General features: G+C 33.8%; 1 protein-coding gene across 1 annotated transcript in view; it reads right to left on the bottom strand.

The window, feature by feature from the left end:
• The window catches only part of PCLO (piccolo presynaptic cytomatrix protein), a 398,423-nt gene that overhangs the window by 150,973 nt on the left and 230,902 nt on the right, over nt 1–16,548 (bottom strand). The window contains exon 7 of the mRNA XM_023226631.1: nt 4,166–6,353. Within this exon, the coding sequence (XP_023082399.1) occupies nt 4,166–6,353 (2,188 nt within the window). The remainder of the gene's footprint in view (nt 1–4,165; nt 6,354–16,548) is intronic.

Here is a 16,548-nt window from a genome sequence, read left to right as displayed (position 1 = left end):
CATACATACTTGACTGATCTCACCTATTCTAAGCTGCTTAAAGGTAAAACTCATATTGTCCTTTTTTCCCCCTTCTCTCAATACTAAAATCAATGCCCTGCCTAAGGCATAACATCGAATAAATATTGGCATGAATGAAGTACAGAATTAGTCATCAACTAGAAAAAGTAGTTAACATCCTAATTATGATAAACACATTTAAAAATAAATGTTAATTTGTCCTTTGAACCTCATTGATGCAGATATTTTTTACAATCTACTCAATAATTATGGCTTTCCACAGTCTTAATTTAAAACCAAGTGACTGAACTTACCAAGAAATTTAGTGTAATAGACATTTGACAAGTAAATACAAAACAAATTCATTATTTAATCATTCATCTCTTAAAATTTATTAGATTATTCTCAATGACATTGACATTACTTTTGTCTTACTTCTTATAGGATTTTATAGATTTCTCATGAAAATAGAAAAATAATTTATACTTATTTTAATAAATTGATATTCTTTATAATGTACTACATGATTTCATTTGAATGTATAACTTTCTTAATTGCATTTGAAATACAATTCTTTAAAATGTGTGTTTTGTTTGGCTGTGTCTATAGAAACAAAGTAGAAGTTCAACCTGACCGAAATTCTGTCAATTTATTGCCAATAATTCTGATTATGTATTTTGATTGTTATTTTTTATAATAACACTATGTGTAACTGAATAAGGATGACTATCATCCGTTGAGCAGGAATTTATAATCAACCAACAGCAAGTAGATGAAATCAATCTGCCTTTGTATTGAATTTTGTTTTTATTGTTTAGAACCAGTTGTATATAAATGTCAATTGTTTATAACTGTCTCATCTTTCATGGTAAAATCTAAGTGAAAAAGTAAATTTTATAATAAAATAATTCTGAATTAGTTCAAATCATTTCAAGGAGATTAACAATATCTTTTTTTAAACTTGGCATTATTTTCTTGAATTCCTAAAAGTAATATACGAATAAGTTATTTCTGGATCTAGTACTGTCCACAGGCTACAGTTACATAAATGGTTTAATTCTTCTTATATTGGTCAAATATATATACTTTTAAAAAGACTGCATATATTGGAGGACATGAGATGAATTACGTTTTTTCTTTCTTTTTGAGATGGAGTCTCACTCTGTCGCCAGGCTGGAGTGCAGTGGCGTGATCTCAACTCACTGCAACCTCCACCTTCTGGGTTCAAACGATTCTCTTGTCTCAGGCTCCCAAGTAACTGGGACTACAGGTGTGCGCCACCATGCCCAGTTATTTTTTGTATTTTTAGTAGAGACGGGGTTTCACCATGTTGGCCAGGATGGCTCGATCTCTTGACCTCATGATCCACTCACCTCAGCCTCCCAAAGTGCTAGGATTACAGGCATGAGCCACTACATCTGGCCTGTTTCTAGCTTGCTTCAAGCTAAAAATATTAATAAATATTAAGCAACATAAACTATGTCTATATGGATTTTTCCTCAAGAAAGGTATTTCAACATCAACGAATCTTTTAGAATATATCTAATAACTGTCTTATATCCTATAACTTATAGAGTTTAATTGAATTTGGAAAAGCACACAACAAATAATTTGAAAGCAATCAAACTTGTTTTGTTCACAGGATACTAAATAACTTGTAGAATGTTATACTGTTCAAAGTTATCTTAGTACATTCAAATATAGATATAGCATATATTTGCTAAAAATCTGTTAAAAATTACTAATACTTCATGAGTTAATAAATGTTGGGAATTATTGATTAGAAAAAAAGTAGTTTCTATTTTTTTTAAATACTGAAGGAATTCAAGATTTCAAACAAAAAGTAGACCATTACTCATTAGAATAAAAATAGTATGTTTATGTGATATATAAACAAAGAAAATATATAACTTTTTACTACATACATCATTTAGAAGTAATCACTACAATTCACACACATACCATTACATATATGTCATATATAATTGTTATAGTTTTCCTGCCCAAATTTATATCAACATAATCTTTATGAATGATTCCCTTGTCTGCTTAATTTAAAAATATTTTTTAGTTTAATTTCATTTAAATTTTAATTGCTTTACTTATTTGGCATCATCTTTACACACTTCATAATTTTATATGCTGCATGGTATCTCATCCTCTATTTTATCAAAACAATGTTTTTCACACAGTCTTTGATGATTATGACCTATACATCATTCAAACATATAAAAGGGAAATAGAATACTCTGTTATTTTTATATGGCTGTACACATAAGAAAATGCCACATATCAGGATATATAGAAACATCTAAATATCTGGCAGCACGTGGACACAATATATATGATGATAAATCAATTTGTCAAACTCTCTTTAGATATATGCTCCATGTACACACAATCTTAAGGCATTTCGTTATGCCATACACCCTCTAGGGTTTTTGTTTTATTTTGTTATTTTATGGACATGACTATTGAACAATCTCTTTACTCTTCTGCAATTGTCATTTTTTATGTATAAAATGTTTATAAAATGTGGATTGTAAAAAGTAAGGAAATATTAAAGACTGTTTCCACATAATATCATAATTCCTTCCTGCTATGTACATTTATTCAAATAATCATCTAAATAAAGAACCCACAAATTGAGTATTTTATTCAATTAACTAATTGTCAATAAAAATGGTCAATCCAATAGCCTGTAGAGATGAAAACAAATCAGAAAATGACTAATCTATTTGAACTTCACAAACAAAAGCAGTTTGTCCTCCTTCAGATACAGCGATTACTTTACTTCAATAAAAAATCTATTAAAATTCAGGTTTGAATTTCTAAAATCCTATTCATCTAGACAAAGATGTAGGAAAAAATTCCTTTTCACAAAAATGTGTATTTTCCCGTGAGTCCTCAAGAAAGATGTTAGGTTTGAAAGGGGAGATGTTCATGTTAGCTTAGTTCTTTGGAGTCTCTAAAGGAAGGAAATAATAATGCTTTTATTTGATCAAAAATATATTATTTCCAGAACTCCATCTACATCTACATTCAAATGTAAATGAAAGAAGGTGAAAAAAAAAAGGACCAAGAGTCAAGAGTCATGAATCCTCTTGGTATAGGCTAGCCTCTTCACACCTTTGTATCATTTCTCCCTCTTCTTCAATCTTAGACTTGGACTAGATAATTTTCAAAAATGTTTATGGTTGTATATCTTTAAAAACAAAGCTACTTAAAATGAGCTTTCAGTTAAGCATTTACTGTATTAAAGCACTTGTTTAACATGGAAATCTAGCAAGTCAATTTAGGGCAAAAACATGGGATGATACAAAAAACAAACAAACAAACAAACAAAAAAACCCAAGAAACCAAAGGAAAAGGCTAAATGGGCAAACCAGGAAAGTTTGAACTCTAAATAACTAAAATCACAAAAGAAGTTTACAAGGTTTCAATCTTAAAGAATACTTCATACATACTAATACAATTATCTATTTTCATGTCTTATTTAGTACTAAACTTCCTAGCGTATAATGCAAAATTACAAATTTGTAAATAATAGTATTCATAATGAGAGAGAAAGATAAAACAGAAATCTTTTATTTAAGGAAAATAACAAAATTCTACATTATACTAACATCAAGAACTTATCCAAAAGTTCTCAAAAATAGAACATCTTCTGAACTAATGAACACTGATCTCATAAAGATGCCATAAATGATTTTCTATTACAAAGTCTATCAGAATAGTATTTCATGGCTCTAAACTTTAATAATTCCAGAAACTGAAAGAAACTGATCAATAACTTTTAAAATGTATTTTTAAAAATGAAAGAAACATACAATGAAAAACTTTTCAACTATGGATTTATAGGATGACCATATTTTATTGACAGAATTATTTGATAATGGTTTTAGAAAAGCAGACACCAAACAAATCAAGCAAACAATCAAGAAACAGAACAATAAAGGAATAAACTAAAACTAAATAAAGAAAAGCATGCTACAGAATCTATACACAAGATAAAATTTCCATTTACAAGAAATAAAATTGAAGTAAACATGCAAAAGACACACCAAGAAAAGTAGGATACATCTCTGGAGAAGGGAAATTAAACATGCAGAAAAATAAGAGTTTGAGTTTTGAGAGTAACAGGGTAGTTTGAGGCCCAATTTACCTTCACTGTCTGACATGGCATGTTGGAAGTCATCCATGATGAAGGCTATGTCACGGTCATAGCCTCGAGTCCGTGATTCTTCCCTCATGTGTTGCTGAACTTCAGGCAATGAGTGGCTTGATCCAAACTGATCCCTGGTGTCTGCAGATATTGGTGGCAGGGGTCCAGCTGCAGCCCTGGCCATTCCCATTGGCTGGCCAACAGGACTGAGTGGGCTTTCTTCTTCAGAATTCTGGGCCACAATTGGTATTCTCCCTCTACTTTGACTAATTGGCAAACTGGTCGGCTTAGTTCTGGCAGAGGATGATGTGTGACTAAATGAAACATCTAGAGCTTCAGCCTCTTGAGCTTTCAGTCTTAGGGAAGAGCTAGAAGAATCTCTTTTAATTGATAAATCAAGCCCATAGACAGAGGAAGGTCTGGAGGAAGGTCTGGACCTGCTGCCACTACTGTATGGCTTATCTGCTTCATCCTGCAAAGCTGAGCGTATGGTATTTCCTAATGTGCCCAGTCCTGTGCCAAGAGAGGATCCCATAAATTTTTGTTGGTCTGTAATATTTTTTCTGAGGCCAAAAGTGATGTCATCTTGAAGAAGCCTTGCCCTGGAGGAAATGCCACCAATAGATGAAGTGCTAGAAGTCATATAGCTTGAATAATCAGGTTCAAGGTCTCTACTTTCTTGAATAGGTGAAAATTTTGACATTTTAGGGTCAATTAGTGATTTCTTATGCTTTGACTGCTTTTGATAAAGTATGGCTGCTGGCAGTTGTTTTGCTGCTTGTTTTTCAAGTGTGAGTCTACTGATGCTATACTTCTCGGATTTTGGAAAATGTCTATAGCTACTATCAGCATGGTAATAATGAGAAAGACCAGCAAGGTGATCTAAGCTCTCTGTCCCTCTACGAAATTCCTGTTTAATCTGATGTTTCAGAAGCTTTAACTCATAAGGATCCTCCATTGGGTCTTCCTCTGCCTTCACATAACTATGCAATCTAGAGGAAGACTGTAAAGGTGCTAGGAAATCTGTCACTTCTTGAGACCGGCGTGTCTCAGTGGTTCGAAGGAGACGGTCTGTTTTTGACAGATCCTTTTCATGAAGGCTAAATGCAGTGCTTAACGCCGCTGTTCCTTTGGTGATCTCTCCAATGTCGTCAATTAGAACATAATTTCGTGGAGTATGGTGATCAATATCTGCATAGAAAGAATCTGCGGATATGCTTGATATTGGACTGCTTGCCATGCTACTTCTTTCCTCCAAACCTATTCTCAAGTCTAAACTATTGTACTTACTACCAAGATGGGAAACAGCATATGTGTTATCAGTAGAAACAGGTGCTATCATAAGGGGTTGGTTGCGAATCACTTCATAGTTCGAGGTTATCTTGGGCTCCAAATATAATGTAGTTTGCCGTGGCTTCTGTTGTATCACCATCATCTGTGAAGGTAACTGATAAGAAGGCTGTGGGGTTGGCGTAGGTTGAGCTTGAGGTGTGAAGGACATTGTTGCCACAGCTTGGAATGTTGGCTGAGTCTGATAAGGTGAAACTTGCTGATGGTACAAAGTTTGTTGCTGAAAATGAGATTGTTGGGTGTATGAGGTGGGTGCTTGGGTAGGAAGAGCAGGGGAAGAGTATTGGTATTGTGTGTAAGGACTTGTTGGAGGAACTAGTTGAGATTCTGTTTGGGTTTGTGGTGGTATAAACTGGCTGAATTCAGTTTGGGGAGCAGTTCTTGGTCGCTCAATGCCATGCTGACTTTCTATTCGGGCTGGTCTTGTGCTACTTACTTCACTATCAGACATGTAATCACGATCCTCAGCTACTCCCTGGAGGTAGGCTCGTTCTCTCTTTTCTCTCTCCTTTAATAATGCCTCTTTCCTCCTGTTAATTCCCATTTCCAGGTATCGTAGCTTGGCATCAATCTCCTTTTCTTCTTCATCAAGCTCTGCTTGTTTCTTTCTAAGCTTTGCAGATTCCCTTTCCACAAGATCAAGCTCTCTGTCTATGTCCTGGAGAATCTTGGCTCGTGCCATTGTGTTGGTTCTGCAGATCCTTCTCCTGGAAACTGTGCCCATTGTGCTGAATGTGGATTGAGTTCCTGTGGAAATCTCCTCAGGAGGTGGATTTGGCAGAGTTCTTTTAACTTTTTTCTGGGTTCCAGAGGATGCCATGGTTTGAGAACCTTTAGTCTATAATCAAGTAAACAAAATACAGTACTTTATTATAAAGAAAAATAAAATAAAAACCAAATCAACTTCCATGAATTATATTTAATAAAAATGATTTCCCGTATGATTCTGTGATCACAGCATGATAAAATAAAATATATACATATAATTTCAAGTATTGGTCACAAATACAATTAACTGAAAAATAATTTTTTAAATAAATTGGTTAACTGTAACTCCTATAACATTAGCAGTTATAAAAACTCATTTTTCATCTAAATTAATATACATAAGATTATTTACTGAATCTATTTCCCGAGTGTTTTGTTAACCATCTAAAATTTAAATTACATTTGTTGAAGATGTTCATTTACCATATGACATTGATATTACGCCTATCTTCTTATTCCTACTTTTGCCCCCTGGAGTGGTTGTCATTCCTATTTTTTAAATTACATCTTCAAATTATCTAATACCTTTTTTTTTTTTCTAAAAAAGGGATAGTCTGGACTAATTTTCTATTTAATATTTCAAGATTTTCATGACTATTTGGATCTTATGTTTTCTTTGACTTTATTATCCTGCAGTATAGTTTCTTTTTAATACTCTAGTAACTTCCATGTGAAGCTAAAAGAATTGACCAATAAAAATCCATTGGAACCTTTTAAAAAATCAGATAAAAGTATAAAGTTGGTGAGTTTTCAGATATTTTTCATTTTATTTGGTTAATTTGTCATAAACTTGCTTTCTAAGAATTGAAGGTCTTGAGAATCATACAATTTTAGAATATCAAAAGACATGAGAGATTGCTTTGAGCACTTATAGTTAAAATAAACTGATGTACTCAAAGTTACCTAAGTGTTCAGTGGCACAATTACAACTACATCTCAGGTCTTCTGCTTTCCAGTTGCATATTCTTTACAAGATGATTTCTTTTCTTTTCTTTCTATTGTAATCCAAATACATCAATTCTCCAATTTTTCCCCAGTCACCAAATATTGAGGGCAGAAAATAGAAAAAGTAAGAGTCTATAAATGTTGTACCTGAAAATTGTACCTTATTAATTAGATCACATTTTTCCAAGACTCTGTACTTCCATTGCCTTTTAATTATTTCCAAATTCATTTCCTTGATAGTTTTTGTCTGTTTTCTGTTATCATATTTCTGCTCCCTTCATGTAACCCCACTATTTGTTCCCTTAATAGACATCATAATATGAAACAAAATCTTAAACATTATTGAAGTTTATGTGTTTCTAAAATTTAAAATATTGGGATGGAAATAAATAAAGGTTATGAATCTTTGAAATAAGGTAAAGTGACTTTGGTGCAGTAGTTTGTTTTTCCTCATAGAGCAATCCCAAGGTATATGGGGTATTGAAGTTCCCAAGGCAGCTGTTTGACATGTCATTTATTTCTTCTTACTCATCCTCAATTCTTTTCATTTTATAAAATACTCACAATTAAGTCGCAGAATTGTTATAAAGATCAAGTGAGACAACTATGTAAAATACTTATTTCACATTACACGTACCCATTAATATCAGTTCCTTTAAAAGTCTCTACATTTCTATAGAAAACTATGGTTTCTTGATTAACTCACATTCTAGATCTTTACATTTTTTTTCACTTGTAAAAAAGTACACATGTAACATGTTGAATATCAATGGGCCATAATTAAATGGTAATAAAATATCAAATAAAAATTAAGATCCTACAATAATTTTCTTGATACTTTTCCAAAATAGTAACATAGATATGTCATGTTTTTTAAAAAGTTGTTCCACAACAACACCTTCAGTCCTCTGATTATAATGTTGTTCAACAGGAGGCTAAAAACTACATACTATTTGTTTTTTCTTAATATGTATGTGGTAGATCTGGTATATGCACAAAAATTTGAAAATTTAAAATGTTTACCTATTCTACATGATTATGATTATGAAATGGTTTGACAAAAGGGTATTTAATTGTGTTACTCAAGACCGTGATGCCTAACAAAGATGCAATAAAAAGAGGAGAATATGAAATGAAAAATATGACCAATCTTTTATTCTAATGCTTGGTCACTACCAGAAGTTTTAAATATAACCACTGATAACATTTTCATAGTCCAAAGAACTTAATAATGGTTGAAAACTCAAGTCCTAAAGAAGCCCAGCTTAGAAGCTATATTTGAACTTGGAAGTCACTTCTTTTCAAAATGCACATTACAAATAGTTATATATTGTATGCATCTGTATTGTAGGCTTGCACTTCTTGCGCTTAGGCGAGAAAAAAGAGAGCAAATATCGACCTATCACTATATTTGTCATATGCTCTTATGTGTTGATGGGTGCAGCAAACCAACATGGCATGTGTATACCTAAATAACAAACCTGCACATTCTGCACATGTATCCTGGAACTTAAAGTATAATTTTAAAAAAAGAGAAAAAAATATAGGTCATATCAGGAAAGTTCTACTGGGAATGAAAATGGAGGATTACTTGACTATTGCAAAGGCTATAACCCAAAAGCCTACAGGAACCAGAAGGTAATGGAGTGAATGTGTTGACCTGAGAATTTAAGTTCCATCTGTCAAGGCTGGCTCCAGAATATTGTTGCCATAAAGAAATAGAGACCCAGTGTGATGAGATCTGTTTCATTCAAGAGAAGTAGGAAATCCATATTTTAAAATTTTGGTCTCTATTTTAAATGGTTTTAAAACATAGTTCAGCCCAAAGAAACCAAGGCTTTTAGCTGCACTGACAGTTTGAAATAAATCTCTGTTCTAAAGAAGAGATTTATTTCTTTAGAAATAAAGAAATAAATGGATGCCCACTGAGAAACCATTAGAGGGTCAAACAGCATTAATGGCTAGTTGAGAGAAAGCAATAGATTTTAAACAATGAAGGAGGATGTGGGAAGAATACAAGAGCCCTAAAGAAAAACTTCAGTCCTTTATTAGAGTTTTCTGTCATCTTTTGGTTAAATTGTAATTACGATCATTCATGAATTTTCTTCCACAGCATAAATTTTCTTTTAGATTTTCCCTAAAATACATAACTATTCAATTCACTTAGACAGATATTTATTAAATGTCTCCTCTCTTCAAAGCACTTTGCTAGGCATACTTACACAAAGAGGATCCAAACTATCGAACCATTAGAACCCCACAGATTTAACTTTAAGCATGTCTGTGAGGGGTGTGTACTATGTTTTAGGACTGGTTAGTATCACTTAAGAGGGCAGACAGATATACAATAAAGAATTTGAAGTAATGTCTTACCAACTTATAATTCAAAAAGAACTGACTCTGACAAAGACAATAAAAACTTCTCAACTAAGTTTTTAATTCTAATCAAAAAAACCTCTCAACTAGGTATTTAATTATAATTAAATCAATATAACATAAAATAAGAGTTCAGAACTCCAAATAAAGAGATAAAAGCAATACAATATTATTTATTTTAAAAAGATCAACATTGCATAAAGAAAGTTTATTATGATTAAAGATGATGTAGCTGGAAGCCATGACTAAAGATGAGACAAGACAGTCCAGAAAAAAACTTGTTGTTTACTATGAACTTCTGTGTAGACCAGCTCTTAAAAGTTGTTTTCAGATAGATCTGGTGCCTTTAATCTAGAAAAAAAAATTGTACTAGATATACTGGATATATAAATTTAAAATAGTTTAAAATAGCTGTGAAAATAGACAGAGAGGAACAAAAAAAACATAATGATAATATAAACGTTTAAGAAAGACTGGAAAAAAATCACTAATTGTAGATTGCAACATCAATGAGGTAATCAGGCTAACAAGCAAATAACTTTCAGGATAAGGTTTGTTGTCCAAAGTAATTTTAAAGAACATTTTCCTAATGAGATCACTTGGACTTGGGAAGGGGAACATCACACACCGGGGCCTATCATGGGGAGGGGTAAGGGGGGAGGGATTGCATTGGGAGTTATACCTGATGTAAATGACGAGTTGATGAGTGCAGCACACCAACATGGCACAAGTATACATATGTAACAAACCTGCACGTTATGCACATGTACCCTAGAACTTAAAGTATAAAAAAAAAAAAAAAAGAACATTTTCCTTAGGAAAGTCAATTTATATAATGCAATTTATACCATTTCTATACGGCAAAGGAAAGGAAATTTTGCTTGTTTTGGAGTGTCAAGAATATTAATGAAAATAATAAGTAAAGTACCTAGACACATTATCCTAAGTGACTTAAATATATGTATATGCATTAATTCATTGTCAAAATTCTCTGAGCTCAACATAAGGATGATAAAAGAAGGATCTGTAGTTTTTTTAAACATTGAAAAAACTAAAAATACATAGGGGCTATTGTTTAAAGTCCTAGATGCTAGACCAAAATTATTCATCCAGTATTATATATAATAAATATGTAAACATTCAATTTATTGATGTATTCAAATAGTTGTTAAGTATAATTCTAAAATGCATTGCTCTAGATGCTAAAGGCATAGATACAAGAGACACTAGATGGAACAAATCTACACTTTGTCCACAAATAACTAATAAATTATGAATATTTTTTGGGAAATTGTTGTTTGAAGAAACTACCTCACTATACTGCCCAAAGCAATGTATAGATTCGATGGTATTTCTATCAAACTACCAACAACATTTTCTACAGAATTATAAAAAACTATTCTAAAATTCATGTGGAACCAAAAAATTGCCCAAATAGCTAAAGCAATCCTAAGCAAAAACAAACAAACAAACAAACAAACAAACAAACACAAAGTTAGAGACATCATACTATCCAACTTTTTAAAACTATACTACAAGGTTATATTAAGCAAAACAGCATGAAACTGGTACAAAAACAGACACATACAACAATGGAACAGAATATAGAACTCAGAAATAAAGTTGCACACCTACAACCATCTGATCTTCAACAAAGCTGACGATAACTAGAAAAGGATAAACGACTCCTTATTCAATAAATGGTGCTAGGACAACTGGTTAGCCACATGCCAAAGATTGAAACTGGACCCTTTCCTTACACCATATACAGATATCAACTCAAGGTGGTGTGAAAACTTGAATGTAAAGTCTACAACTATAAAAACGTTAGAAGAAAACCTAGGAAATGCAATTCTGAATATGAGACTTGGCAAAAATTTTTTGATGAAGACTCCGAAAGCAACTGTAGTAAGAACAAAAGTGGACAAGTGGGACCTAATTAAAGAGCTTCTGCACAGCAAAAAAAAAAAAAAAAAAAAAAAAAAAACCAAAAAACTATCAACAGAGTGACAGAAAATCTATAAAATTGGAGAAAATATCTGCACACTATACATTTGACAAAGGTCTATTATCCAGAAACTGTAAGACACTTAACAACAACAAAAAACCCACAAACAATCCTATTAAAATGGGCAAAGGGCATAAGTAGACATTTCTCAAAAGACATACACATGGCTGACAAGCATAAGAAAAAATTCTCAACATCACTAATCATCAGGGGAATGCAAATCAAAACCACAATGAGATACCATCCTACACCAGTCAGAATGGCTATTATTAAAAAGTGAACAAAACAAAACAGATGTTGACTAGGTTGTGGAGAAAAAGGAATGCTTAAACACTTCTGGTGGAGTGTAAATTAGTTCGGCCACTGTGGAAAGCAGTTTGGAGATTTCTCAATGAACTTAAAAGAAAACTACCATTTGACCTAGCAATGGAATTGCTAGGTATATACTCAAAGGAATATACATCGTTCTACCATAAAGACTCATGTGTATATTCATCACAGCACTATTCATGACAGCAAAGACACAGAATCAAGCTAGATGTTCATCAGTGGTGGACTTGATAAAGAAAATGTGGTACATCTATACCATGAAATACTACACAGCCATAAAAATGAATGCAATCATGTCCTTTGTAGCAACATGAATGGAGTTGAAGGCCATTATCCTAAGTGAATTAATGCAGGAACAGAAAACCAAATACTACTATGGGTGTTGTCACCTATAAGTGGGATCTAAACATTGAGTACACATGGATACAAAGAAGGGAACAATAGACACTGGGGTCTACTTGAGGGTGGAGAGTGGGAGAAGAGTGGTGATCGAAAAACTAGCTATCAGGTACTATGCTCACTACCTGGGTGATGAAATAATCTGTAGTCCAAACCCTGTGACATGCAATTTACCCATGTAACAAACCTGCACATGTACCCTCTGAACCTAAAATAGAAGCTGGAAAGAAAAAAAGGAACTACCTCAGTCTTTTGCTAAATAGTTATCAGTGTCAATATCAAGGATATACTTCTAAACCATTCTAAAACCATCGTACTGCTAGAGAGACATAGCAATATATATTTCATTTTATAAGTATAGAAAGCCATACCTACTGTCAGAAATAAATGTTCATCATGATAAGACCTTGGATTTTTAGATTTGTTCCCTCAACTAAGCAGGAAATATTTGTATGCAGGCCCTTTATTTAGATGGTGGAGATGTGGATTCTTTTTCAAACAGCAGAATTCCACAAAAATTATCAATAAACAAGATATTTTGATACATAATCCTTAACATGTTTTCCATATGACATGACATAAGGTGAGTTAGACGAGTATATAATTATGTATATGTATTGGGAACTGGATAACAGATAATGATGGATTAAGATACAACAGGAAGCCTGGTTCTTAAAGAATGGATGGTATTTAAACAGGAGAGTGTATTCTAAGTGGAGGGAAAATAAGAAACATAAATTTTTGAAAAATATGAAGGATAATCTGGTTTCATTTAGGGCTAGTGATGCCTTAATTCCTGTGAGATGGAAACACATTCAGAGAATGCTCTACGCCAACAGAGACAGGAAAAATGGAAGAGGAAATACAGAAAAAAAAAAAAAAGCAAAAGTTCAAAAGCTAACTATATATTTAAACCTTTATTCATTTTCTTCTTTTACTGATGGAACAAGCAGGGCTGGTTATTACATACCAGTCAAATTAACTCCAATACCATGTAAAATACCAGGGAAACCTTCAAACTATAAATGTGCAATCACTGACAATGATTTCTAATGCAGTATGCTAGGTAGCAATCAGTGTGGCTTTGTCAAAGAGAAAATTGTGACAGCTCAATTTAATTTTCTTTAATTATAATGTGGCACTCCATGTAGATAACATAGAAGCAATACATGTATTCTAGCAGTGCTTGAGCAGAACATTTAATGTTTTCTCATGACAGCCATCAACATAGTTTTGGCCATAAGGATGGAAAGTAGTAATATAATTTGTCAGGGAATCACATACCAACCATGGCTATTTGTGGTCCAGCATCAATATAGGTAATTAATAAATCTTTTTTTTTTTTTTTTTTTTTTTTGAGACGGAGTCTTGCTCTGTCGCCCAGGCTGGAGTGCAGTGGCCGCATCTCAGCTCACTGCAAGCTCCGCCTCCCAGGTTCACGCCATTCTCCTGCCTCAGCCTCCCGAGTAGCTGAGACTACAGGCGCCCGCCACTGCAATCAACCTGTATTTTTAGTAGAGACGGGGTTTCACTGTGTTAGCCAGGATGGTCTGGATCTCCTGACCTCGTGATCCGCCCACCTCGGCCTCCCAAAGTGCGGGGATTACAGGCCTGAGCCACTGCGCCAGGCCGGTAATTAATAAATCTTTCTCACCCTTGACAGTAATGACATTTTGGACCAGATGATTCTATATTGCTAGACGTTGAGTTGCACCTCTGGCTTGTACCCACTAGATACCATCAGTACACCATGTCAATCAAAAACGTCACCATGCATTGGCAAATGTCTCCTGGAAGGAAAAATAGCCCTTGTTGAAAGACACTAATGCATGTGATATACTAGATAGTGTCCTCAGGTAGAGATTCCTGATGGAGTGTTAATTAATATATTTACTGATGAGAATCCTACTATTAGTTTATCATAGCGCCTTACTCTGAATGGGAAAAGGCTGCCTTCCTTGAGTAACTAGAAATTAAATAGGGCCTTGAAAAGAGAATTGGATGGAATAAATGGTAAATGAAAAAGATACATTCTAGGTTATGGTAATGACAGGAGAAAATTAATAAGAATAGGAATGTACCTAATTATCTTGACTTGTTATAAATTCTTAGGACCCTAAAATTAATCCCTTCATTATATAGAAAAATTCTTAACTATTACATTATCACAAACTAATATTCAAAAGGTATCCAACTAGCTATTTTAATAATATAGTTTTATTAGAACACAGGAAGAAAAAAACAAGATGCTTACAATTACAACAATGAGCATACTCAGTGAAGAAGATGAATCCTTCCAGCCTAACCCCATAAAAATCTTGAAAAACTGTTCTCAACTGCAATAATTATGGAAAAGTTCGAGTGTAAGGTATTGTCAGTCCGACTGAAAAATCATGTAAGTCCTAGTACATTGTTAAAAGTTGTCTGTTATTCTAAGTTTATAAGAAGGATCAATGATGTAATTAAAAAGAGATTAAAACCTTAAAAAAGGAAGTAATAATTTAGTTTGAGAAATTAAATACCAGAATCACTAAGGGAGATCAGGTGCATAGCGAAGCTTAATTTTAAAATTCAAGAAACTCCTGCTATCTTAAAATAACTTAAGAAAAAAAGGAATTAGAGCAAAAAAAATCTGATAGCTCAAAAAAAGTTAAAAAATAGATGGAAACATTTTTAATGAACAACAGACATTTACATACTGTTCACTGTAATAAATAATGAGATTAAAATGATGAATAAGAGATGGTCTCCTCCCTCTAATTGTACAAGAAATTAAAGAGAACTTGAGAATAGAAAATGCCCTTAGGAGCCGGGCGCGGTGGCTCAAGCCTGTAATCCCAGCACTTTGGGAGGCTGAGACGGGCGGATCACAAGGTCAGGAGATTGAGACCATCCTGGCTAACACGGTGAAACCCCGTCTCTACTAAAAATACAAAAAACTAGCCGGGCGAGGTGGCGGGCGTCTGTAGTCCCAGTTACTGGGGAGGCTGAGGCAGGAGAATGGCGTAAACCCGGGAGGCGGAGCTTGCAGTGAGCTGAGATCCCGCCACTGCACTCCAGCCCGGGCGACAGAGCAAGACTCCGTCTCAAAAAAGAAAAAAAAAAAAAAAAAAGAAAATGCCCTTAGGGTCATTTGTCCTATTTTATTTGAACTCTCTTCATCCAGGAACTGCATTGACTTTGAATACCAGAATAAGCCTTTTCTTTACCTTAGTAAGAAGAGTAATACTTATACATACTATACTCCTCTCTGACTTTATTTTCTTCTGCTCTGCTCCTGGCCATTCTTTTTAGGGTGTAAAAATCATCTAAAAAGAGCTATGTATGCCCCTTAAGTACTGGGAAGGGAACTGAAATATGCAGGGTATTCTTTGTTAGTTTGTTTCCAAATGAGAGGTCTTTAAAATATATAAATATAGTTCATTAAAGGAATTAACATATTCCTTTGATTTTAGGAATTTAAGTTGGGAGAGGATGATGAAGCTGTAAGGCAGGCATAAGGCTACAAATTAGGAAACATCCCTTTACACATCCTTCCTTTTAAATAGACTGGAAGCAGAGTTTCACTCTCTGAAATGTCAATGAAAACAGCAATACAGCTTTTAGGGGTCCCCACCTGCACTCCAACATCAGTAGCTACCTGTTTTTAGATAAAATCACAGTTAGATATAGAAATATTCAGCAGTCTATCTTACATACGATACCATTAGTAATGTGCTACCAAAATAGAACCATTATTAATCACCATCCCTCTATCCTCTGCTTCTCTGCTTCTACCCTCTTTGGATATAAAACATACATGTTTAATGCAAAAGCTCAAGAATTTTTGTTGCTTTTTTTTTTTTTTTTTTTTTTTTTTGACAAAGGCTTGTTTTTTTTCCTACGCTAAAGTGCAGTGGTGCGATCATGGCTCATCACCGCCTTGACCTGAACTCAAGTATCCTCCCACCTCAGTCTCTGAGGTAGCTGGGACTCCAGGTGTGCACCACCATGCCTAGGTAATTTTTATTTTTATTTTTGTAGAGACAGGGTCTCACTATGTTGCCCTGGCTGGTCTCAAACTCCTGGGCTCAAGAGATCCTCCCGCCTTGGCCTCCCAAACTGTTGGAATTACTAGTGTGAGCCATCACCAGCCTATTGCTTCAAGACATACAAAAACAGGAACGATAACAGAGGAGTGACGTGTGAATAAGGAAAGACTAAATGA

This window comes from Piliocolobus tephrosceles, chromosome 8 (assembly GCF_002776525.5).
Source record: "Piliocolobus tephrosceles isolate RC106 chromosome 8, ASM277652v3, whole genome shotgun sequence".
Lineage (NCBI taxonomy): Eukaryota > Metazoa > Chordata > Mammalia > Primates > Cercopithecidae > Piliocolobus > Piliocolobus tephrosceles.
Note: the sequence above shows the minus strand (reverse complement) of the source record. Positions and strands in the feature narration are given on the sequence as shown.